This window comes from Hemitrygon akajei, chromosome 7 (assembly GCF_048418815.1).
Source record: "Hemitrygon akajei chromosome 7, sHemAka1.3, whole genome shotgun sequence".
In the NCBI taxonomy this organism is placed as follows: domain Eukaryota; kingdom Metazoa; phylum Chordata; class Chondrichthyes; order Myliobatiformes; family Dasyatidae; genus Hemitrygon; species Hemitrygon akajei.
The window spans coordinates 22,785,977-22,810,186 of NC_133130.1; the positions used below are offsets into that span (position 1 = coordinate 22,785,977).

At 37.6% G+C, this 24,210-nt stretch overlaps 1 protein-coding gene across 8 annotated transcripts in view; it reads left to right on the forward strand.

Moving 5' to 3' along the window:
- The window catches only part of cep170aa (centrosomal protein 170Aa), a 187,209-nt gene extending 165,248 nt beyond the window's left edge, over positions 1-21,961 (forward strand). For all 8 annotated transcript variants that reach the window (XM_073050490.1, XM_073050493.1, XM_073050492.1 and 5 more), the window contains 2 exons: positions 8,970-9,021; positions 18,429-21,961. In XM_073050490.1, coding sequence (XP_072906591.1) covers positions 8,970-9,021; positions 18,429-18,634 — 258 coding nt within the window. In that variant the 3' untranslated portion in view covers positions 18,635-21,961. The remainder of the gene's footprint in view (positions 1-8,969; positions 9,022-18,428) is intronic.
- The last annotated feature ends 2,249 nt before the right edge of the window (positions 21,962-24,210 follow it).

Here is a 24,210-nt window from a genome sequence, read left to right on the forward strand (position 1 = left end):
GGATGGCAGCTCATCTAGGAGAGGGAAACTCCGATTACAAACCTCTGCTGCCTTGCGGCTATACCCCCTCACAGGGAAGGCTTGGGGAGTAAACCCTGAGGAAAAATCCAGAATCGGAGACCCGAAGATGTCTGACTGCTGTTAGATGGAGTACTTGTTATGTTTTTTTTAAGAGTCCTTATTTTAAAGCTGTATTTAGTTTGAAAGTTATTTTTCATTTTGTACCTTTTAGAATTTGTACATGGTATGCAAATATCTGTCCATATCAAGTTAGCCAGGTTTCTTGTACTATGATAGTTTCTAATGAGTAAATCTTCTGATAAGTTGAGTTCACCAGCCCACCTGTTCTTTGGAATGGTTCTTCCTATATGGTGCAAGACACAATCTTCAATGGAAAGTGTGATTTACAGCAGGTTGTTATGTACTAGGGCCTTTTCCACACAGGTGGCAAGCTGACATGATGGAAATTATGTAACACACACAAAATGTTGGAGGAATTCAGGAGGTGAGGCAGCATTTATGGAGGGAATTGGATAGTTGACGTTTTGGGCCAAGACTCGATGTTCATCAGGACTAGAAAGAAAGAGGGCAAAAGCACGAATGAACAGTTGGAGGAGGAGTAGGAGCATGAGCTGGCGGATGAGCTAAATCCAGATCCGAGGAGGGAGGGTAGGGAGGTGTAGGAGGGTGGAAAAGAGAAAGCTGTTGATAAAATTAGGCCCTTTCCATGCGGTTTAATCACAATTAAAGCTGTTTATATTGGCAATTGACAGTTATTGAATATTGGCTATTATTCAATATATCATCTTGGAGCAGGTTTCAGCTACTTCAGTGATTCCATGAGAATCCCACATCATAACCTGGTGCGTAAAAGAATTTCCTAAATCCTTATAAATAATTGTTAATTAATATTAAACTTTTTAATAAAATCTATATCTTTGTATACTTGTATGTGAAAGATGGAGCACATTTCAGATAATCTGATTTTATAATTCTCTGATTACAATTTTGAGGACGTTGTGTGTGTTTATAAGTAGTCAGCCTTATTTATAAATGTGTCCCTACTGATATAACTTCTGTGACTGAGATGAAGAGATTTTACAGTAAAGAAATATTTAAATGAATAACATTATCTTCCACAGATTGATGATAATTATCAAATAAATTTAATTAAAAATGTGGCATGAAGCTGTGATTTAGTAGGAGTATAAAACGTGGCACATTGCCACTTTTCAGATAATTAAAATGGAATGAACTATACATGCTTATATTCAACTGATTACATAGGATTCAGAAAATGTTTTATTGTTAAGAACTTGATTACAATTGTAAATACAGACTTCTATTCTAAACAATATGCTGCCTGTGCTAAATTACTTCAAGAAATGTGACGCACAGTTAGTGACCCAGATCCAAACAAAACACTACACCTCCTTAATGATGTTGTTAAAATACATATATTAACTGCATTGAAATTATAAATGTGAAGTTTTACATGCTTGTTAACAGTGTAATTATTGTACTTTTTAAATTGTGATAACACAAAGAGCAGACTTGATTGATTAAGCTACTGATCTTGTATTTTATTTCCCCTTTACTTTATTGTTTATCTGTGGAATCCACCAGTTATCAATTGAATTAATTTTGGCAAAGAGATGGCCTCTTCTGTTTCAAATACAACCAGCTAGATTTTCTTTTAACAGGGCAAGAATGGGAAAAATTGTCGTTTTAAAATGCTGTTCTATTTTTAAAGATAGAAAGCTGAAAATGAAGCTATATGTTATATTTCTTAAAGCATGTATACCTATGTGCAATCCCTTGTTAATATTGCAACCAGACAATGCAGTAATTTTAAACAGTCCAGACAGTATTGGTCACTGGTCAGTACTAATTTTATTTTCAATATTGTGAATGAATAATGTTTTACAGGAGTGACTGTATTGCCTTGTATGTAAATATAATTAGTAATTGATTCTAGAATTTTAGTAGAATTGGTCTTTATCATTAACCACTATATCCCATCCTGGCAGCAATTCCTAGCCAGGACTATTTCTAATGAAAAGTTATCTTGGCTTTCCTTACAAAGTCTGAAAATAATTTGAATTGCTGAATCATATAATACTCATGTCCTGTTCATACGTAGTGAGCCTTGCGCAGAGTTATCCTTAATTATTTCATGCCTTCCCCCATATCTATAGATAGGTATGAAGTCTTTAACTTTGCAGTCTTTTCCAAAGTGCAGTTAGTCTTGCAATTTCACAGTTTGGTAAGGAAACACCAATGCCCTTGAATGGAAAATCTTACAGAAATTAGTGGATACAGCCCAGTCCATCACAGGTAAAGCCCTCATCACAATTGAGTATATCTACACAGAGTGCCATTGCAGGAGAGCAGCATCCGTCATCAGGGACCCCCACCACCCAGGTCATGCTCTCTTCTCACTGCTGCCATTAATAAGAAGGTACCTACATCACCAGGTTCAAGGATAATTAGTACCCATCAACAGTCAGGCTGTTAAACCAGTGGGGATAATTTTACTCAACTGAACTGTTCCCACAACCTATGGACTCATTTTCAAGGACTCTTCATCTCATGTTCTCTATTGGTTATTTATTTTATATTATTTTTTTCCTTTCTCAATCTTTTTATTATTGTTATTAATATCAACAAAATAAAATTAAAATTAATACAAAGATAATAGGATTACAAATATACACATTTCAACTAAACATGAAAGAATACATAAGCAATGATTACAGTATAAATGAGTATTCCCAAATCATGAACGATACAATATACAAATAAACAAGGCAAACCTAGGTATATCATAGTATATATTAAAAAAAACAGAAAAAAGAAAAAAAATATGCAAAAGAAAACTAATCTAATAATCTAATAACTAATAAAGAAAAAAGAGAAAAAGAAAAAATGGGAAAAAAAGGGCTGTTTATAATATCTCACAAAAATACAAAATCATCAGTGTCGTCAACTCTGATCCTCTCAACATATATAAAATCGAAACTGGAAAAACAAATAGGCTTGGAACAGGATCATATTACATCATATGAAAATATTGAATAAATGGTCTCCATATCTTTTCAAATTTAATAGAAGTATGAAATACAACACTTATAATTTTTTCTAAATTTAGACATAACATAGTTTGAGAAAACCAATGAAATACGGTAGGAGGATTAATTTCTTTCCAATTCAACAAAATAGATCTTCTAGCCATTAATGTAAGAAATGCAATCATTCGACAAGCGGAAGAAGATAAATGGAGTGAATCCATCATTGGTAAACCAAAAATTGCAGTAATAGGATGTGGTTGTAAATCAATGTTCAACACCACAGAAATAATATCAAAAATATCTTTCCAATATTTTTTCAAAAGCGGACACAACCAGAACATATGAGTTAAAGACGCTATCTCAGAATGACATCTGTCACAAATAGGATTTATATAGGAATAAAAACGAGCCAATTTATCCTTGGACATATGAGCCCTGTGCACAACTTTAATCTGTATTAATGAATGTTTAGCACATATAGATGATGTATTAACTAATTGAAGAATTTTATCCCAATTCTCAATAGGGATAGTAAGGTTAAGTTCTCTTTCCCAATCATTTTTAGTCTTATAAAAGGGCTCTGAACGTATCTTCATAATTATATTGTAAAGTTTTGGTATTAGCCCTTTCTGAAAAGGATTTAGTTCAAACAAATTCTCCTAAATACCTGAAGACACAAAATTTGGAAAAGTAGGAAGTACAGTATTTAAGAAATTCCTAATCTGTAAATATCTAAAAAACTGAAACCTAGGCAAATTATATTTATTAGATAATTGCTCAAAAGACATAAAACAATTATCCAAAAATAAATCGGAAAATCGTAGTAATCCTTTAGTCTTCCAAGCTGAATAAGCTTGGTCTATAATAGAAGGATAAAAAAAGCAATTGGATACAATAGGGATATTTAAAACAAACTGAGTCAACCCAAAAAATTTCCGAAATTAAAACCATATACGTAAAGTATGTTTAACTATCGGGTTATCAATTCATTTCGGCAATTTAGAAAGAGCAAAGGGAAGAGAAGTCTCTAAAATAGAACCCAATGCAAATCCTTGTACAGATTTAATTTCCAGGTTCACCCAATGAGGGCTAAAAGATATATCCCAATCCTTTAACCAACATATCAAATATCAGATATTAACTGCCCAATAATAAAATCTAAAATTAGGCAATGCCAATCCACCTTCCTTCCTTGCCTTCTGTAAATAAATTTTACCTAACCTAGGATTTTTATTCTGCCAGATATATACGAGGAAATTTTTGAATCAACATTAGCAAAGAAAGATTTCGGAATAAAAATAGGTACCGCTTGAACTATATATAAAAACTTGGGTAAAATAACCATCTTAATAGCATTAATCCGACCTATCAGAGATAAAGATAGTGGTGACCACTTAGTAAACAAACATTTAATCTGATCGATTAAGGGTAAAAAATTAACCTTAAATAAGTCTTTATAGTTTTTTGTGATTTTAATCCCTAAATAAATAAAAGAGTCATTAACTAATTTACAAGGTAAATTTCCATAAATTGGAACCTGTCTATTTAAAGGAAACAATTCACTCTTATTAAGATTTAATTTATACCTGGAAAAATCACTAAATTGAGCCAACAATGATAAAACTGCAGGAATAGATTTCTCAGGATCAGAAATAAATAATAATAAATCATCTGCATATAATGATAACTTATGTATATCTGTCCCGTGATTAATGCCAAAAATGTTCTGTGATTCTCTGATAGCAATTGCCAAGGGTTCTAAAGCAATATCAAATAATAATGGACTAAGAGGACAGCCTTGTCTAGTACCCCGAAATAAACGAAAAAAGGGAGATCTTTGATTGTTAGTAAGCACCGAGGCTACTGGAGTATGATATATCAGTTTAATCCAGGAAATGAATGTCGGACTAAAATTAAACTTCTCAAGCACATTAAATAAGTATGGCCATTCAACTCTATCAAATGCTTTCTCCGCATCTAATGAAATGACACATTCTGAAGTGCTATGTGAAGGAGTATAAACAATATTCAATAATCTCCTAACATTGAAAAAAGAATAGCGATTTTTAATAAAACTGGTTTGATCTTCCGAAATAATTTGGGGTAATACCTTCTCCAGCCTGGATGCCAGTAACTTGGAAAAGATCTTGGAATCTACATTCAATAAAGATATTGGTCTATAGGATGCACAGTCAGCAGGGTCTTTATCTTTCTTCAATATTAAAGAAATGGAAGCTCTATAAAAAGATTGTGGCAAATTGCCCAATCTAATTGCTTCTTCAAAAACCCTGCACAACCAAGGAGAAAGAGTAGCAGAAAAACATTTTAAAAATTCTACTGTATACCCATCTGGACCTGGTGCTTTCCCAGAATTCATAGAGGAAATAACCCCTTTAATTTTTGCATCCGTAATAGGAGTTTCTAATATTGAAAGATTATCTGATGATAATTTTGGAAAATTCAATTTCCCAAGAAAATCACACGTGGTATTACGATCATGAGGGAATTCGGAATGATACAGGGAGGTATAAAAATCTTGAAATGATTTATTTATCTCATCATGGTTAACTGTCAGATCCCCATTCTGCTGAAGGATCTTAGTAATTTGACGTTTAACCAAAGCATTCTTCAATTGACTAGCTAACAGTTTACCCGATTTATCACTATGTATATAAAAATCAGATCTGGTTTTCATTAATTGATTTTCAATCGAAGATGTATGTAATAAACTATGTTCCATTTGAAGTTCAACCCTTTGTTTGTAAAGCTCCTTACTAGGAGTAATCGAATATTTCTTGTCAATCTCTTTAATTTTATCAACCAACAAAAGAGTTTCCTTCTTGATGCATTTTCTCAGACCAACAGAGTAGGAGATAATCTGTCCACGTATATATGCTTTAAAAGTGTTCCAAAGTGTTCCGCAAGAAATATCATCCATGGAATTAGTTAAAAAGAAGAAATCGATCTGTTCCTTCATAAATTTAATAAAATCCGGATCTTGCAGTAAAGTAGAATCAAATCGCCATTGTCTAGCACTAGAAGCTGTATCCGTAAATTTAATAGAAAGTTTTAATGGAGCATGGTCAGAGATGGCTATAATATCATAATTACAACCAATTACCAATGGAATAAAACAAGAGTCAATAAAAAAAAATCAATTCTCGAGTAGGAATGATAAACATGTGAGAAAAATGAAAACTCTTTGTCTTTAGAATGCCGAAATCTCCAAATATCAAAAATTCCATTATCAGTCAAAAAAGAGTTAATACAAGTGGCCGACTTATTAGGTAAAGTCTGAGTAGATATAGATTTGTCCATCAAAGGATTTAAACAACAATTAAAGTCACCACCCATTATTAACTTATATTCATTTAGATTAGGTAGAGAAGTAAATAAGGACTTAAAAAAATCGGGACAATCCACATTTGGAGCATAAACATTAACCATAACAACCTTTTTGTTAAAAAGTAAGCCAGTAATTAACAAAAATCTACCATTTGGATCCGAAAAGATATCATGTTGGACAAATGCAATAGAGGAGTCAGTAAAAATTGAAACTCCCTTTACTTTGGCATTCGAATTCGAATGATACTGTTGACCCCTCCAAAACCTAAAAAAGCGATAATTGTCCTCTTTCCTCACATGAGTTTCTTGTGCAAAAATAATATGAGCATTAAGTCTTTGGAATACTTTGAAAATCTTTTTCCGTTTAATCGGATGGTTTAAGCCATTAGTATTCCAAGAGACAAAATTAATGGTCTGAGCCATAGTTCTGAAATCAACCCTTTGGTATATAAAGGGTTAACCAATTTATAAACTCATGCACCCGGAAGAGGAACAAAAATAAGGGGAGGACCCGGAAGTGACGACATCGCAGACATTTTTGTAGTTTAAAATCAGCCCAAATGAAAAAACTAAAAGAAACTGATAATAGAAACATAAGAATTAGAAAAAGACCTCCCACCCCCCACCCAAGAGGAAAAAACAAGACTACCCCAGCAAGGGATAGGCTGGGAAAAAGAAAAGATGAAACTAAATCTACCCCCATATCAGCAGAAGACAACTCCGTATATAAAGGATAAAAAAAATGATCTACCCAAACTCTAAAGAAATAATAATCACTATATAAAAACCAAACCACTTAATATAATTGGTAGTAAAAAAAAAACAAAAAGAGTATAATCACTAGTAACTTATAAATCGGGTTAAAACCCAAACAAACTAAAAAAATTTAAACTATGATAAGAGATGCATTATAGGAAGAAGACGAGAGAAAATAAAATGGCGAAATCCAAAAAAAAGCCAAAAATATTTTAGAGAAGAAACTGCCATCTTAGTAAAAAAAAATTCACCTTCGAAGGATTAATAATAATGACCAAAGATAAAGTACCGTGGTTGAAGTAAGTAAAATAAAAAGATTAGCATGTCGAGAAAAAAAAACTTTAACTAGAGTATAAAATATAGAGTAAACCTACACCAATAGCCAGAAAACCTACACCAATAGCCAGAAAAATCTGGTTTTGGAAATAAAAACCATCTTGCACGATCAAAATCACTCATTTATTTGGAATGAGTGTCCGTAGCAGTAGGGAAGTTCTCATCCAGAAAGCTTCTCGCATCAGATGTAGAAAGGAAAACTCGCCTTGGTGCATTTGGAGGCGATATTCTGAACTTCGCTGGGTATAAGAGCACAGGTTTTAGATTTTTCTCATAACATTCAGACATCAAGAGGTTTAAAAAGAAGCCTTGCCTTCATTACTTCTGGACTAAAGTCTTCTACTAAACGAAAATTGTGATCTTGAAATTTGACCATCCCTACACGCCGAGCCACACGAATAAGTTGCTCTTTAACATGCACATAGTGAAATCGGACAATTACTACCGGTGGTTTAGCTGAAGCACTTGATGATCGACGCATAATTCTGTGAGCACGATCAAGTAACGGAGGACTGTCTGGGAATACAGAAGGGAACGCATCCATTAAAAGTTGAGCAAAATACTTCGAGGGGTCCCCTTGTTCAATACCTTCCGGGAGACCAAGTATGCGTAGGATCTGTCTTCTGGACCGATTCTCAAAGTCGACACTCTTGGCTTTAAGTGTTTCCACCTGTTTAATCGTCGAAAGTAAGTTCTGCTCCAGTTTTTCAATGATCAAATCTTGCTTCCGGGCATCTTCTTGCAGAGTTGCGATTAGAACTTGCTGCTGGTTAACTACTGAATCCGTCTTATCCATATAATCTTGAAAAGCCTTTATATCTTGTTTAAAAATTTGTCATTGTTCTTCAAATTTTTGATTTAAAACCTCCAATAACATTTCATAAGTCAATTCAGTGCCCTTAGGATCAGTCGTCTTTTTCTTCCTGTTGCCGTTAGGATCCTTCCCGAGTTCTCGCCCTTTAGATCTAAGACCCATTTCTGTATTCCTTTCTTCAAAAATTCACAATAAACTCTTAAAGGTAAGTCAAAAAAAGTAACAAGAATCTTTTGGTGTAGGTAAAAATAAGTTAAATAAGGGTGATCATAGGTTAAAAAAAGTAAAGGTTATGGAGCGAATCTGAAACAGTGCTCACTCCATGAGCATCTCCTGCTGACTCCCGGTTATTTATTATTATTATTTCATTTTCTTCTTGCATTTCCATAGTTGGTTGTCTTCTGCACGTTGGTCGTTTGTCTGCCTTGTTGGGTGCGGTCTTTCATTGATTCTATTGTGGTTCTTGGATTTACTGGGTATGCCTGCAAAAAAATGAATCTTAGTGTTGTATATGTACCCTGATAATAAAATTTACTCTGAACAATTTTGTCAGCAAAATGTCTTGAAAATGTTAAAATATTTAATGTTTCACTTGGTTTTGAAGATTTTGTTCTCAACCCATCATCTGATTTTTTTTCTTCTCTAAGGAGATTTCACTGATTCTACAGGAGCTGAAAAGAGTAGAGAAACAACTCCAAGGTAAAAAGATTTTTCGTAATCTCATTGTAATGCAACCAATGAATAATTAGATTAGTTGAGTCAAGTTTATTGTCGTTTAACTGTATGCATGTATATTGTCAAACAGAAAATGTTTCTGCAAACCAGGGTGTAAAGAACTGTATTATACATAACACATAATGACTTATGAAAGTGTGGATGAAAGCTACAGATGGATTACACTTAAATAAACAAACTGAACTGCATAAATTAAATATTTTAAGGTACAGAGCAGATTAACCAGTGATACTTTGAATGCGATGTGGCAGGCTGTTCAGAAGCCTATGGCTGGAGGGAAAACTGTTTCCCATCCTGACCATTCTTGTTCTTGCATCAGATTCTCCTGCCTGATGTAGAAAGTCAAAGGGAATGCTAAATGGATAGGTGGGTGGAATCCTTAATAATACTAAGGGTCCTTGCTCAACATAATATAGTTCAGTTATTTATAAATTTGCTGTTTCTGGCTGTCTTGGTCCAAGATAGTAAGCTAAATGATCTCCACAGAGCACAAAGTGTAACCGTTGGAGTGCTGGCAGTTCTGGAGAAATTTTAGTTTATGAATAATCATCTCATTACCAAAGTAAATGGAATTAAAGCAACTGAAGTACATTGCAGTTGTGCTGGAAGAACTCAGCAATTCAGGCAGCAGCTATAGTTAACGTTTCAGACCGAGACCCGTCATCAAGCCTGAAATGTCAACTCTTTATTCCTCTCTATAGATGCTGCCTGACCTGCTGAGTTCCTCCAGAAATTTGTGTGTTACCCTGGACTTTCAGCATCTGCAGAGTCTCTTGTGTTTATAATTTGCAGTTATTGTACTATTAATCATATTACTTTACAAATAAATCAAAGAAAGAACATCATTGTTCTGTTTTATCTCTCCTGTATAATTTGAACTTGCATGCAATCTCCAGTGTACCTTATTCAAATTGCCTGTAGTCTTTGTGTTCAATTTGAGTGGAAATAACTTTCTCAAACCTTTTACCCCTTCATTCATCACAATATTTTTGCAAGTATTTTGACTGAGATCTGTTACTACCATGCACTTAGCTTGTAAAATTCTTCATCTCATGAAATGTTCCAAATTTAAAGAATATTTTTTAAATGTTATAAATAGGTAGATGTTAGTGAATCTAGCTAATTTGCAGATATGCTACAAAAAAAATGAAGATGAACTGCATGAAGAAAATAAATCCTTCCCCAAAATGGGCATTAAGCATTAATAGAGCGTAGAACAGTACAGTGTAGGAACGGGCCTTTTGCTCCACAAAGTTGTGCCAAACCAAATACATTAGTAATAAAATGGCTAACTAAACTAATACTTTACGCTATACAATGTCCATATCCCTCCATTTTTGTCATGTACCCATCTAAGTATCTCTGCAAGAGTAAAAAGACCCTGATGGGAGTTGTATACAGACCCCCAAACAGTAGTAAGGATGTGATCTACAAATTACAACAAGAGATACCAAATGCATGCCAAAAGGGCAATGTTACAATAATCATGGGGTTGCAGGTAGATTTGGAAAAACAGGTTTGTGCTGGACTATGGGAGAGAGAACATAAGAATATAAAAACTTAAGAAATAGGAGCAAGAGTCTACCATCTAGTCTGTCAAGCCTTCTCTGCCTTTCAATAAGATCATGGCTGATTAGATAGATTAGATCCAACTTTATTGTCATTGGGCCAAGTACAGATACAAAGCCAAAAGAAATGCATTTGGCATCTAACCAGAAATGCAAAGAATAGTGTTACTTACAAAATAACTGTGAATAAAATGTAAGTGCTACGGCACACAAATATAAAAGTACTGAGACAGTACAATATGGGTGCAATACTGCTTAGCGCTGTGATGTGAGGTTCAGCAGGGTCACAGTCTCAGGGAAGGAGCTCTTCCTGTTTCTGCTGGTGCAGGAGCGGAGGTTCCTGTAGCGCCTACCGGATGGGAGGAGAGTAAAAAGTCCATGGTTAGGGTGAGATGCATCCTTGATAATGCTTTTTGCCCTGCCCAGGCAGCGTTTATGGTAGATGTTCTCAATGGTGGGCAATTGGGTGCCAATAATCCGCTGGGCAGTTTTTACCACATGCTGGAGTGCTCTGAGGTCCAATACGAGACAGTTGCCATACCACACTGAGGTGCAGTTGGTATCTGACCATGGACTCATCTCCACCTACCTGCCTTTTCCCCATAACCCTTAATTATCTTACTACGCAAAGATCTATCCAACCTTGTCTTAAATGTATTTACTGAGGTAGCCTCCACTGCTTCATTGGGCAGAGAATTCCACAGATTCACCACTCTCTGGGAAAAGCTGATCCTCCTCATCTCCATCCTAAATCTACTCCCTTGAATCTTGAGGCTATGTCCCCTAGTTCTAGTCTCACCTACCAGTGGAAACAACTATCTTATCTATCCCTTTCATAATTTTAAGTTTCCATAAGATCTCATGTCATTCTTCTGAATTCCAGTGATTACAATCCCAGGTGACTCAATCTGTCCTCATAGTCTAACTCCCTAATCTCTGGAATCAACCTGGTGAACCTCCTCTGCAGTGCTTCCAAACCCAGTATATCCTTCCTCAAGTAAAGAGACCAGAACTGCACGCAGTACTCTAGGTGCGGCCTCACCAGTACCCTATACAGTTGCAGCATAACCTCCCTGCTCTTAAATTCAATCCCTCTAGCAATGAAGGCCAACATTCCATTTGCCTTCCTGATAGCCTGCTGAACAAGCATTCCCAAGTTTCTCTGCACAGAATTTCTAGAGTGCCTACGAGATGGCTTCTTGGAGCAGCTCGTGGTTGAGCCCACTAGGGGATCAGCTATTCTGGATTGGGTGTTGTGCAATGAACCAGAGTTGATTAGAGGGCTCTTGGTAAAAGGGCAAATGATCATAATATGATCGAATTGACCCTGAAATTTGTGAAGGTAAAATCAGATGTATCAGTATCACAGTGGAGTAAAGGGAATTACAGAGGCATGAGAGAGGAGTGCAAAAATTAGTAGGAAGCTAGAGGATTTTGAAGCTTTAAAACCAACAGAAGGCAACTAGAAATTCATTATGAAGGTAAAGATAGAATATGAAAGTAAGCTAGCCAATAATGTTAAAGAGGATACCAAAAGCCTGTTCAGATACATAACGTATAAAAGAGAGGTGAGAATGGATATCGGACTGCTGGAAAAAAAATGCTGGAGAGGTGGTAAAGGGGGACAATGAAATAGCAGACGAACTGAATAAATATTTTGCATCAGTCTTCACTGTGGGAAAACACTAGCAGTATGGTGGAAGTTCCAGGTGTCAGGGGGCATGAAGTGTGTGAAGTTACCATAATGAGAGAGAAGGATCTTGGGAAACTGAAAGGTCTGAAGGTAGATAAGTCACCTGGACCAGATGGTATACACCCCAGAGTTCTGAAAGAGGGTGACTGAAGAGATTGTGGAAGCATTAGAAATGATCTTTAAAGAATCACTAGATTCTGGAATGGTTCCAGAAGACTGGAAAATTGCAAATATCACTCCACTCTTTAAGAAGGGAGAGAGGCAGACAAAAATAAACTTTAGGCCAATTAGTCTGACCTCAGTGGTTGGGAAGATATTGGAGTTGATTATTAAGGATGAGGTCTTAGGGTGCTTAGAGACACATGATAAAATAGGCCATAGTCAACATTTTTCCTCAAGGGAAAATCTTGCTTGACAAATCTGTTAGAATTCTTTGAAGAAGTAACAAGCAGGATAGACAAAAGAGAATTTGTTAATGTGTGCTTGGAAGTCTTTGACAAGATGCCAACATGATGCTACTTAACAGGCTACAAACCTATGGTGTTACTGGAAGGATTCTAGCATGGATAAAGCAGTGGCTGATGATGCAGGAGGAAAAGAGTGGGAATAAAGAGAGATTTTTCTGGATCACAAACAAGAGAAAATCTGCAGATTAGAAATCCAAGCAACAAACAAATTGCTGGAGGAACTTAATAGGCCAGACAGTATCTATAGAAAAGAGTAAACGTTTTGGGCTGAGACCCTTCATCAGGACTCATCAGCACCCTTTTCTGGCGGGCTGCCAATGACTAGTGATGTTCCACAGGGGTCTGTGTTAGGTTTGATTCTTTTTATGTTATATGTCAATGATTTAGTTGATGGAATTGATGGCTTTGTTGCAAAGTTTGCAGACAATATGAAGATAGGTGGAGGGTCAGGTAGTTTTGAGGAAAGAGAAGGCTGCAGAAGGACAGACAAATTAGGAGAATGGACAAAGAAATGGCAGATGGAATACAGTGTCAGGAAGTGTATGGTTTGAAGAGGGTTCAAAGGAGGTTCATGAAAATGATTCCATGATTGAATGGCTTGTCAAATGAAGAGCATTTGATGGCTCTGAGTCTGTACTCACTGGAATTCAGGGATGACCTCATTGAAACCTATGGAATGGTGAAAGGCCTTGATAGAGTGGATGTGGAGAGATGTTTCCCTATGATGGATAGTCTTAAGACCAGAGGACACAGCCTCATAATAGAGGGTGTCCTTTTAGAATGGAGGTAAGGAGGAATTTCTTTAGCCAGAGAGTGATGAATCTATGGATTTCATCTGCACACACAGTTGTGGAGGCCAAGTCTTTACATATAATTAAGGCAGAGGTTGACGGGTTCTTGATTGGTCATGGCATGAAGGAATATGGGGAGAAGGCAGGAGATTGAGGCTGAGAGGGAAATTGGATCAGCCATGATGAAGTGGTGTAGCAGACATGATGGGCCAAGTGGGCCAATTCTACTCCTGTACCTTATGGTCTTGTGGTCTCTTAAAAATTCCTAATGTATTTACCTCTACCACCATCCCAGGCAGTGCGCAGACACCCATCGCTTTCTGTTTGGTTTTTTTTAAACTCACCTCTAACATCTCCTTTGAATTTGCCCCCCTCTCACCTTAAATGCACCTTAATTCAGTTTTGGGATAAAGATACTGTCTGTCTGCTTTAACTATAATGCCAGCATAGGCTGGCCCAAGCCCTGCTGTGAAAGGAGGAGTGTTGGGCATTGGGCTACCACCCCATTCCGTAAAAAACCAGAGCTACAGAAACACCAACAGAAGGCCAAAGGACCTCATCCCTGGGAGGATGGGAACCATTGCTTAGAGGATGTATGAAGTTGTGTGGTGAAAGCAGAACTCAGAGGAGCGATAAACCTTCTATTGGCTCACCATTGTGAACTCTTGAAAGCTGCTACTGGCAGCCTTTGCCCCAGTATGGGAGATGGGTTTAAGAAGAAGAAGATTATCTATCCCTCTCATAATCTTATAAACTTCTATAAAATCTCTCCTCAGCCTCTGTCACACCAGAGAAATCAACATAAATGTGTCATACCTCTTGCACTGTAATCCAGGCACACGCACATGTGCTCTCATCCAGGCAGAATCCTCTTAAATCTCTTGTGCACCTTTTCCAAAGCCTTGATATCCTTCCTATGATGAGGTGACAGAACTGTATGCATACTCCAGATGCAGCCTAGCTGGAGTTTTATAAAGTTGCAATATAACTTCCTGACTTTTGAACTCAGTGCCTCAGCTAATAAAGGCAAGCATACCATATGCTGCCTTAACCCTATCAACTAGTGTAGCCACTTCCAGGGAGTTTTGAACTTGAAGCCCCAAGATCCCTCTGTTCATCAGCATAGTTAATGATCTTGCCCTTAACACTCTACTGTCTCTTTACAATTAACCTACCAAGGTGCAATGCTTCACATTTGGCTGGGTTAAGCTCCATCCACAACTGATCTATATTCCACTGTATTCTTTGTCAATCTTCTATGCTATCCATAACACCATCTGTTTTTGTATTATCTGCAAACTTAGTAACCTGCACATCTACAGTTTCATCCAGGTCATTCATATATGTCACAAACGAGAGATCCCAGTACGGATTCCTATGGAACATCAGTAATCATAGACCCCCAGCTAGAGTAAGTCCCATTGACTTCCATCTTTGGTCTTCTATGGGAAGCCAGTTCTGAACCAAAATGGCCAATTCACCATTGATCCCATGCATCTTAATCTTCTGGAAGAGTTTCCATTAGGGACCTTGTCAAATGCTTTTCCTAAAGTCCATGTCGACAACATCCACAGCTCATCAATCACCCTTATCACCTAGTTATATAGTCAAATTATCCCCCACAGGAGCTTGTCAAGTCTGCCTGTGTCTGACACATCTCCTTCTCTTAGAATATAGAACATAGAATAGTACAGCACAGTACAGGCCCTTTGTCCCACAATGTTGTGCCAACCCTTAAACCCTGCCTCCCATATAACCCCCCACCTTAAATTCCTCCATATACCTGTCTAGTAGTATCTTAAATTTCACTAGTGTATCTGCCTCCACCACTGACTCAGGCAGTGCATTCCATGCACCAACCACTCTGAGTGAAAAAGCCTTCCTCTTGTATTGAGCAGTGGTGCTCTGGGGAAGAGGCGCTGGCTGTCCACTCTGTCTATTCCTCTTAATATCTTGTATACCTCTATCATGTCTCCTGTCATCCTCCTTCTCTCCAAAGAGTAAAGCCCTAGCTCCCTTAATCTCTGATCATAATGCATACTCTCTAAACCAGGCAGCATCCTGGTAAATCTCCTCTGTACCCTTTCCAGTGCTTCCACATCCTTCCTATAGTGAGGCAACCAGAAATGGACACAGTACTCCAAGTGTGGCCTAACCAGAGTTTTATAGAGCTGCATCATTACCTTGCGACTCTTAAACTCTACCCTACGACTTACGAAAGCTAAGCTTACAACTTACTGCATAAGCTTTCTTAACTACCCTATCTACCTGTGAGGCAACTTTCAGGGATCTGTAAACATGTACCCCCAGATCCCTCTGCTCCTCCACACTCCCAAGTATCTTGCCATTTACTTTGTACTCTGCCTTGGAGTTTGTCCTTCCAAAGTGTACCACGTCACACTTCTCCAGGTTGAACTCGATCTGCCTCTTCTCAGCCCACTCCTGCATCCTATCAATGTCTCTCTACAATCTTCGACAATCCTCTACAGTATCCACAACACCACCAACCTTTGCGTCATCTGCAAACTTGCCAACCCACCCTTCTACCCCCACATCCAGGTCGTTAATAAAAATCATGAAAAGTAGAGGTCCCAGAACCAATCCTTGTGGGACACCACTAGTCACAACCCTCCAATACGAATGTACTTCCTCCACCATGACCCTCTGCTTTCTGCAGGCAAGCCAATTCTGAATCCACCTGGCCAAACTTCTCTGGATCCCATGCCTTCTGACTTTCTGAATAAGCCTACCGTGTGGAACCTTGTCAGATGCCTTACTAAAATCCATGTAGATGACATCCACTGCACTACCCTCATCTATATGCCTGGTCACCTCCTCAAAGAACTCTATTAGGCTTGTTAGACACGATTTGCCCTTCACAAAGCCATGCTGACTGTCCCTGATCAGACCATGATTCTCTAAATGCCCATAGATCCTGTCTCTAAGAATCTTTTCCAACAGCTTTCCCACTACAGACATAAGGCTTACTGGTCTATAATTACCCGGACTATCCCTACTACCTTTTTTAAACAAAGGGACAACATTCGCCTCCCTCCAATCCTCCGGTACCATTCCCGTGGACAACGAGGACATAAAGATTCTAGCCAGAGGCTCCGCAATCTCTTCCTTCGCCTCGTGGAGCAGCCTGGGGAATATTCCGTCAGGCCTCGGGGACTTATCCGTCCTAATGTATTTTAACAACTCCAACAACTCCTCTCCCTTAATATCAGAACTTCAACCTCACTCGTATTGTCCTCACTGTCATCAAGTTCCCTCTCATTGGTGAATACCAAAGAGAAGTATTCATTGAGGACCTCGCTTACTTCCACAGCCTCCAGGCACATCTTCCCACCTTTATCTCTAATCGGTCCTACCTTCACTCCTGTCATCCTTTTGTTATTCACATAATTGAAGAATGCCCTGGGGTTTTCTTTACCCTACTCGCCAAGGCCTTCTCATTCCCCCTTCTTGCTCTTCTCAGCCCCTTCTTGCTCCTTTCTTGCTACCCTATATTCCTCAATAGACCCATCTGATCCTTGCTTCCTAAACCTCATGTATGCTGCCTTCTTCCACCTGACTAGATTTTCCACCTCACTTGTCACCCATGGTTCTTTCACCCTACCATTCTTTATCTTCCTCACCAGGACAAATTTATCCCTAACATCCTGCAAGAGATCCTGAAACATCGACCACATGTCCATAGTACATTTCCCTGCAAAAAATCATCCCAGTTCACATCAGCAAGTTCTAACCTTATAGCCTCATAAGTTGCCCTTCCCCAATTAAAAATTTTCCTGTCCTGTCTGATTCTCTTCTTTTCCATGATAATGCTAAAGGCCAGGGAGCAGTGGTCACTGTCCCCCAGATGCTCACCCACTGAGAGATCTGTGACCTGACCCAGTTCGTTACTTAATACTCGATCCAGTATGGCATTCCCCCTAGTCGGCCTGTCAATATACTGTGACAGGAATCCATCCTGGACACACTTAACAAACTCTGCCCCATCTAAACCATTGGAACTAATCAGGTGCTCTTCTCACTACTAGCATCGGGCGGGTGGTGCAGGAGCCTTGGGTGCCAGGCTACCAGATTTAGAAACAATTATTGTCCTACAACCATCAGACACCTGAAGTGGCGTGGATGTCTTCACTTGCCTCAGCACTGAGCTGTCTCCACAGCCTGTAGACTTGTTTTCAGGGATTCTGTACCTCTAAGTCAAGTTTATTGTCATTTAACTATATACATGTATTTAATGTATATATCCATATCATGTATATAGAAATGAGACAACATTTCTTCAAACCAGGGTGTAACGCACAGTAGTACACATAGCACATGATAACCTATGAAGGAAAAGATAAAATATACAGATGAATCACACATAAATAACATACTAAAGTGCACTAATATTAAATATTGTAAGGTAAGGAACAAATTAACCAGTGACACTTTAAATAAAATGCGGCAGGGAGTTCAGAAACCTAATGACTTGGGGGAAGAAACTGTTTCTCATCTTGACCATTCTTGTTTTTATGCATCAGAGTCTCCTGCCTGATGATCGAAAGTCAAAGAGTTTGCTGGATTGATAGGTGTGATCCTTAATGATATTAAGGGCCATGCTTCTTATTATTTTCCACAATTTGTCCTCTTTTGCACATTGGATGTTTGTTGGTCTTTATGAATGGCTTTCTATTGATTCTATTGTATTTCTTTATTTTCCTGTGAATCTCAAGGTTGTGTATAGTATAATAAATTTGCTTTGAACTTTGAATACAAATTGTGAAGTCTGACAGTTTTATTATTGTGATTGAAGTGATACCTCTTTTACAGTTGCCTTGTTTTCCCTTTTTAGCCATCAACGTGATGATTGATCCAGATGGTGCACTGGATTCAGCATGTGGCCTGAAAATAACAAGCCCCAGTTTGCCTGGACAGCCCAAACTGAAGAGCAGTCCGACCCACCATTCTCGTATCACAGCCTCCAACTCTGACTACAGCAACCATTTAAGCCAGTACAAACATAATGGAGAAGATAAAGACAATTCTTTGCATGAGTAGCATTGTTTTGTAGTTTCTTTTAAAGTGGCAAAGCACATATCAACAGACCACATTTTTGATTTGGCCTGTGTTAAGGAGAACATTTGCTTGCCATTTAATTATGTAGCCTCAAGGTATTTTCCTGCTTTCCGTGGTTCTTTTGTCACCACGTTACTCTTGCTAGAGCTGTAAGCTTTGCGTCCATGCAGTAATGGAACATTAGGATGGGGTAAGTTGGGGGGGGGGGGCATGGGGATGGGGTTACACACATTGGTGTGCAGTGAAATGTGAATCACATTGACAGATTCAGGAGTCATCTTCAAAATGAAATGGAGAAGCAAATTGGCATTATTACTAAAACTGGAATTAAAATGCAATGTAAAATGGACTAATTTATTGGTAATACAAGCCTAGAATACTGAAAAACAAAGCATTAGTGCCAAACTGCTCATTATTGGTCAGTTTGAAGCACGTTATGTTGTATCAAGGACTGGTGTTTGTTATTTATGTGTGTTTAACATGTAAACCACAAATTCTACGTAGGATATTCCTTAACTGTATAAAGTAGAAAACATATTCAGCAATTATTGTAATATGAGAAAAAAACTGTACTTTATGCTCTGGTCAGAAGTTGATAATACTGCAGAGTCTTGTTGATTGCAGCATTTTTAGCATACATTTTTGCACTATTAACAACACAATCTGCAGGATGGGAGTATAGCATTGGTATTTCATTTTTATTTCTTTCTGTCACATTTAAACAAAACTGCAACTATCAAAAATAGCAAATGTTGCATTGACTTTATAGAACTTGATTGAAGGGTTATGTATCATTTAGGTCAAAGGGAAAATCTGTATGTTTTCAGTTCTGTTACAGTAGAATGATTAACCAGCTGGGAAGAGTGCTCACAACCAATGACCATTAGTGATTGACTCTTATCAAAATTTCAGTTGGTTCACATGTTGTACTGCATTAGTGGAAATTAGTCTTTCAGTGTTTTTAAAGCAAACCTTTGGATTAGAGAAGCACAGGTGAAGCAGTACACATTCACATCTCTGGCATGGCTTTGCATCCATTCGAAAATGGGAGTAAAAGTTTCCTCACGTGCATTCACTTGATGTGAAATTAGTTTAGGACATTTTCCACACTAGTTTTGGCAGGGGTTCATAAAATGTAACTGATCAATTCAGATGACTTGTAGCAGTGTAGCATGAGTAGAAAGGAAAAGTGGTACTGAAATTATACTGGGTATACTCAGCTTAGTTCTGTATTTAACTCTGCTGTACCAGATCTGAGTGTTTATTGCTCACTATATGTTCCCTTCACCACACTGATACCTCCCTTTCCAATCAGATTTTAACAACTATTCTCCGTCCATCATGTAAAAGTTAAAACGGAATAATGTTCCCCAAGTAAAATTAACTTTATCAATTGCTTAATGGTTGTAAAGTCATTATGCAGAATGTTTTGTTATTCAGCATTATTTTGAAATGACACTTGGAGAAGCCATAGAAATGCATGCAATGAAAAATGGAAGCCATTCGCTGCAAATAGAATATGTATTTGAGGTTGCATTTAAGATATTAGTTGGGAGAAGGTGGAGAGATCTGTACAGAATCTTCCATGAAAGCATTTGTTGTCTGTTCTGGATATCAAAGGTCTGTGAGACATTCTCCACCACAATATTTGTATTGACCAGCATTATCAACAGTACAGCTCTTTCATTTATAAGGGAAACAGTAATTTAAACCTAATTAATGTTTAATCGCAGAACAACATTAATATTTAGTTATGTATTGACTAGGTTAATGTAATGTTTGTGTTTTGTTAAGTGAGTACTTCTAGTTCCAAACTGCCTACCTGAATCAAATATCTGTGCTCAGAAAGATTACAGAACACACTTTAGGCCTTAAACTAATGTGACTGTGTTTGCCACCAGGAAATAAAAGTATAGCCACTCCTCCTCTCCCTTTTACTTTTCAGCCACTCTAAGAAGAAAGCTAGAATTGAACCCGACAGATGTGCATCACACCCTGCTGGGCTCTCTGCAGAAAGGAACAAGCTTGCTCTTAAATGATAACAATGGGCTGAATGTTGCATCAGTCACTTTTGCTAAAGGTTGTCTTGAGTGGTTATAGCTCTCTGGTACAAGTTAACTTCCTACTAACTAGATCAGCTGCCTTGAAATATTTTCAAGAATGAACCTATTTTTGTGGCCAAATCACTCATGGCACTGCCTTGCTTTTTTTATTTATTGCCACATAGATTGCTCTTTCTACAGGCATGGTGTAACCTTGGAAAAAAAGTACACGGTCTTTGCAGTGATTCAAGAGATTTGGTGGGGGAATGGGGGAAGAGAGAGCAACAACAATCCTTTATGATTCACACATGATCAGATCATTTGTAAGTGTGAATAATCCAAAGATACTTTTAAATTGCAGTATATTCATTTGTTTTTACATTTCCAAATGCTAAAATCGATAACCCTACCCACTTTATTATTGACAAGTTAATTGCCAATGACCCTGTAAGGTGTGTTTCTACAATTTTTTCAGTTCACAGTTACTATGGCTTCTACAGGGCTCTGAATCAGTCAAGATTATCACACTAACTGGTAATTTTACTCTGAAGCAGTTGCTGAATACATAGCTGAATAAACTGAGCAATAGTCAAGGTATACATTTATTGAAAATGTTTGCATTGACATTTTACTATTTCTGTCCATTGCACCATTATATTCCAAGATGCCTGTGCCGTAGTGCATATGATACTAAGATTTAATTTATTATAGACCATAATGTTGATACCCAAAATTGATCAGGTATTCTCACTAACTTGTGATGTGAATTCAGTGAAGCAAAATACTGTGCAATATTAAGGTCATGGTAACATGCAATAAACGTTAGATTGGCAATATAGAATTTTTCCAGAATAACTTTTGAGTGATTTGGTGAAAAATCATTTTTCTTTCTTGAGATTACCAAGTGTTGCCTGTACTTTCTCTCTCTTCTCCCCCCTCCCCCCCACAATCTGGCTAATAATTATTACAGTAGTAACAGTTTTGCCCTATCAATGGAAATGTGATTAGCTGGTATATGATACTTCACTACTAAATATCAATGGAGTGAATTTTCCAATTCCTAAACGTGCTAACTAAACACCACTTTGTGTTGATTTATGTGTTTACACATTTGTGTTGTAATTTGTAATATCTTTGTTTTACAGTTATATGGTTTTCCTGATTTTGTATGAACTCTGTTAGCCCTATTTATTTTTATTTGGTTATATATGTTCATTTGTATTTTTACATTTTTATTGTTTCAAATAAAATAAATTTCCTCCCTATATTTGCCACAGAAAACGTGTTTGAAACAGAAACTAAAAGACAAGACAAAGTTGCATTAAATCTGTGTGAACAAGTTCAGTTTCATCTTTTCCCTCACTCTATCTTCATGCTCCTTGTGTCAGTGTGATCATTGAAGAGACCAAAAGTTGATGGTGTGTTGATGGGTATGCAGCCTGATATGGCCATTTCATAAACCAGCCTGTGCTCGATCCAGGCCACCACCCATAATGATTATTATCCTAAATGTGAGAGGGCAAATTTCTACCCAAGCTGGGTGCTTATATGGAATAAGCTGGTAGAGGCAGATATAATTACAATGACTAAAGACCGGATGTGGGATATGGACTAAAGAGGATATGGGCATAATGCAGACAGTAGGATTTGTGTGGATGGTCTCATGGTTGGCGTGGACATGTGCAGAAAGCTCTGTTTCTGTGTCATTTGCAGTTCTTTGGCTCCAAATGAAAAAGGCTGGGTGAACTCTCACCACCTCTGCCTCCATTCCACCCCTATCCTACTACCAGAGAATTGTCATGCTTTTAAATGTCTTCCATCCATCTTGATTTCCTTCAAATTATTTAGAATAATTAAAAGATAAAGAAGATATTAAGTTATCAAATAATCTAAACAACTGAATGAACAGAATCCATTTTCTGTAGCAGCCATCCTGTTGTAAAGCTTGGGGTGGGGAATCAGTGGAATGGGAAGATGAAATCTATCTGGTCCCACATTTAGTTATATGCTGTGATATATGATCTCTCCTCCCAAGCTCTGAAAACCAGTGTTTTTTTTCCCCCACGGTAGCAACAGCCAATACAAATAATATCACTTTAAGGTGAGTAGAGGAATGTTCAGGGGAGATGTTAGAGATAGTTTAAAGTTTTTACACTCAGTGCCTGAATGCACTGTGGTGGTGGCAGTGGTAGAGTCTGATACATAGGAGAGGGGGGTGTGTGTGTGTATACACACACAGGTGTTCCCTCCGCCCCCTTTACAAAGGTAGAGCGTTTCTATGAAACCTTTCTTAAGCTGAAATGGCGTAAAGTGAAGAACCATTAATTTATATGGAAAAAATTTTCATAAAAGCGAAAATCCTCTTTGTAATGTGAAAACATGTAGGTCTTTTGTAAAAGCGAAGTGGCATAAAGCAGGGGACACCTGTAAAAGAAAAATGCGAGGTTATGGACTATGTCAGAGGGAAAAGTTAAGATTGACTGTGAAGTTGCTTAAAGCTTAGCACAACATGAGCTGAAGGGTCTGACTGTTCTATGATCTGCCAGATATCAAATGGTCAGTTCTTGAGTGATACTGTTTTGGTTGGACTGGGATTTTGGAAAAGGAAATTATTTTTCTAATGTTCTACCTAAAGTTGTCAATCTATTAGTTCCTCCCTTCTGTACCCCGTATTTCCTGAAGTGGCCTTAAGTGTACCAAAATCAAATTGGATTGAGGGTATTATCCACTTGGCAAAAAGTGGAAGGAGCAAGGAGTTTACTAAATTGAAACCAGGTTACCTAGTCCCCCTCTGAATAATGGAGTTTTATGGACCACCAGTAAGATTAAAGAGGCCAATAGTATTAGTTTATATCGTGTAAAGCCATTGCTTAGCAGTTTCTGTCTTGCCGTGTGTAATCTTCAGCAATATTATCCTGTCCCATATAATCAGGAAAGCCAGGAGCTATAAATTGGATAATATAACCTTCAAGAAAGCTAACAGATGACACCAAACCAATTATAACCCAGAGTCATTGACTGAATGCAATGATGTGAATTATAATTGCTTTAATAGATCTTTGTAATGTGGAGAATAACAAAGTGGACCAATGATGTCACTCACTGAAAATGGAAACCTCGGATGTTAAGCAACAAACCCTTGCACTCTGAGGTAGCAGTACCAGATTGTCTATTTCCAACTTGACTTCATACTGGGACGGGGATTAATGGGTTAAAGGCTTACACTGCTCTCCTAACAACCTACATGCCCAAGCTTTGGTCGGATAAGCTATCTAAACAACCAGCCATCAGAATACTTCCCTCCATGGAATCATTGAAGCCTGTTCTGATTAGCCCTGGCTGTTGAAATGATCCTAACTAAGGTTTGTTATCTTAAGCTGATGCAGAAGGCAATAAATCATGTTTTCACAACTGGCTTGGTGCAAATTGCCAGACCCTTACCAAAAAATTCTGCTCTATTAAATTTACATTACTATCTTCAGAAAACAATGATTCAAAATTCTTAGTTAAACAAAT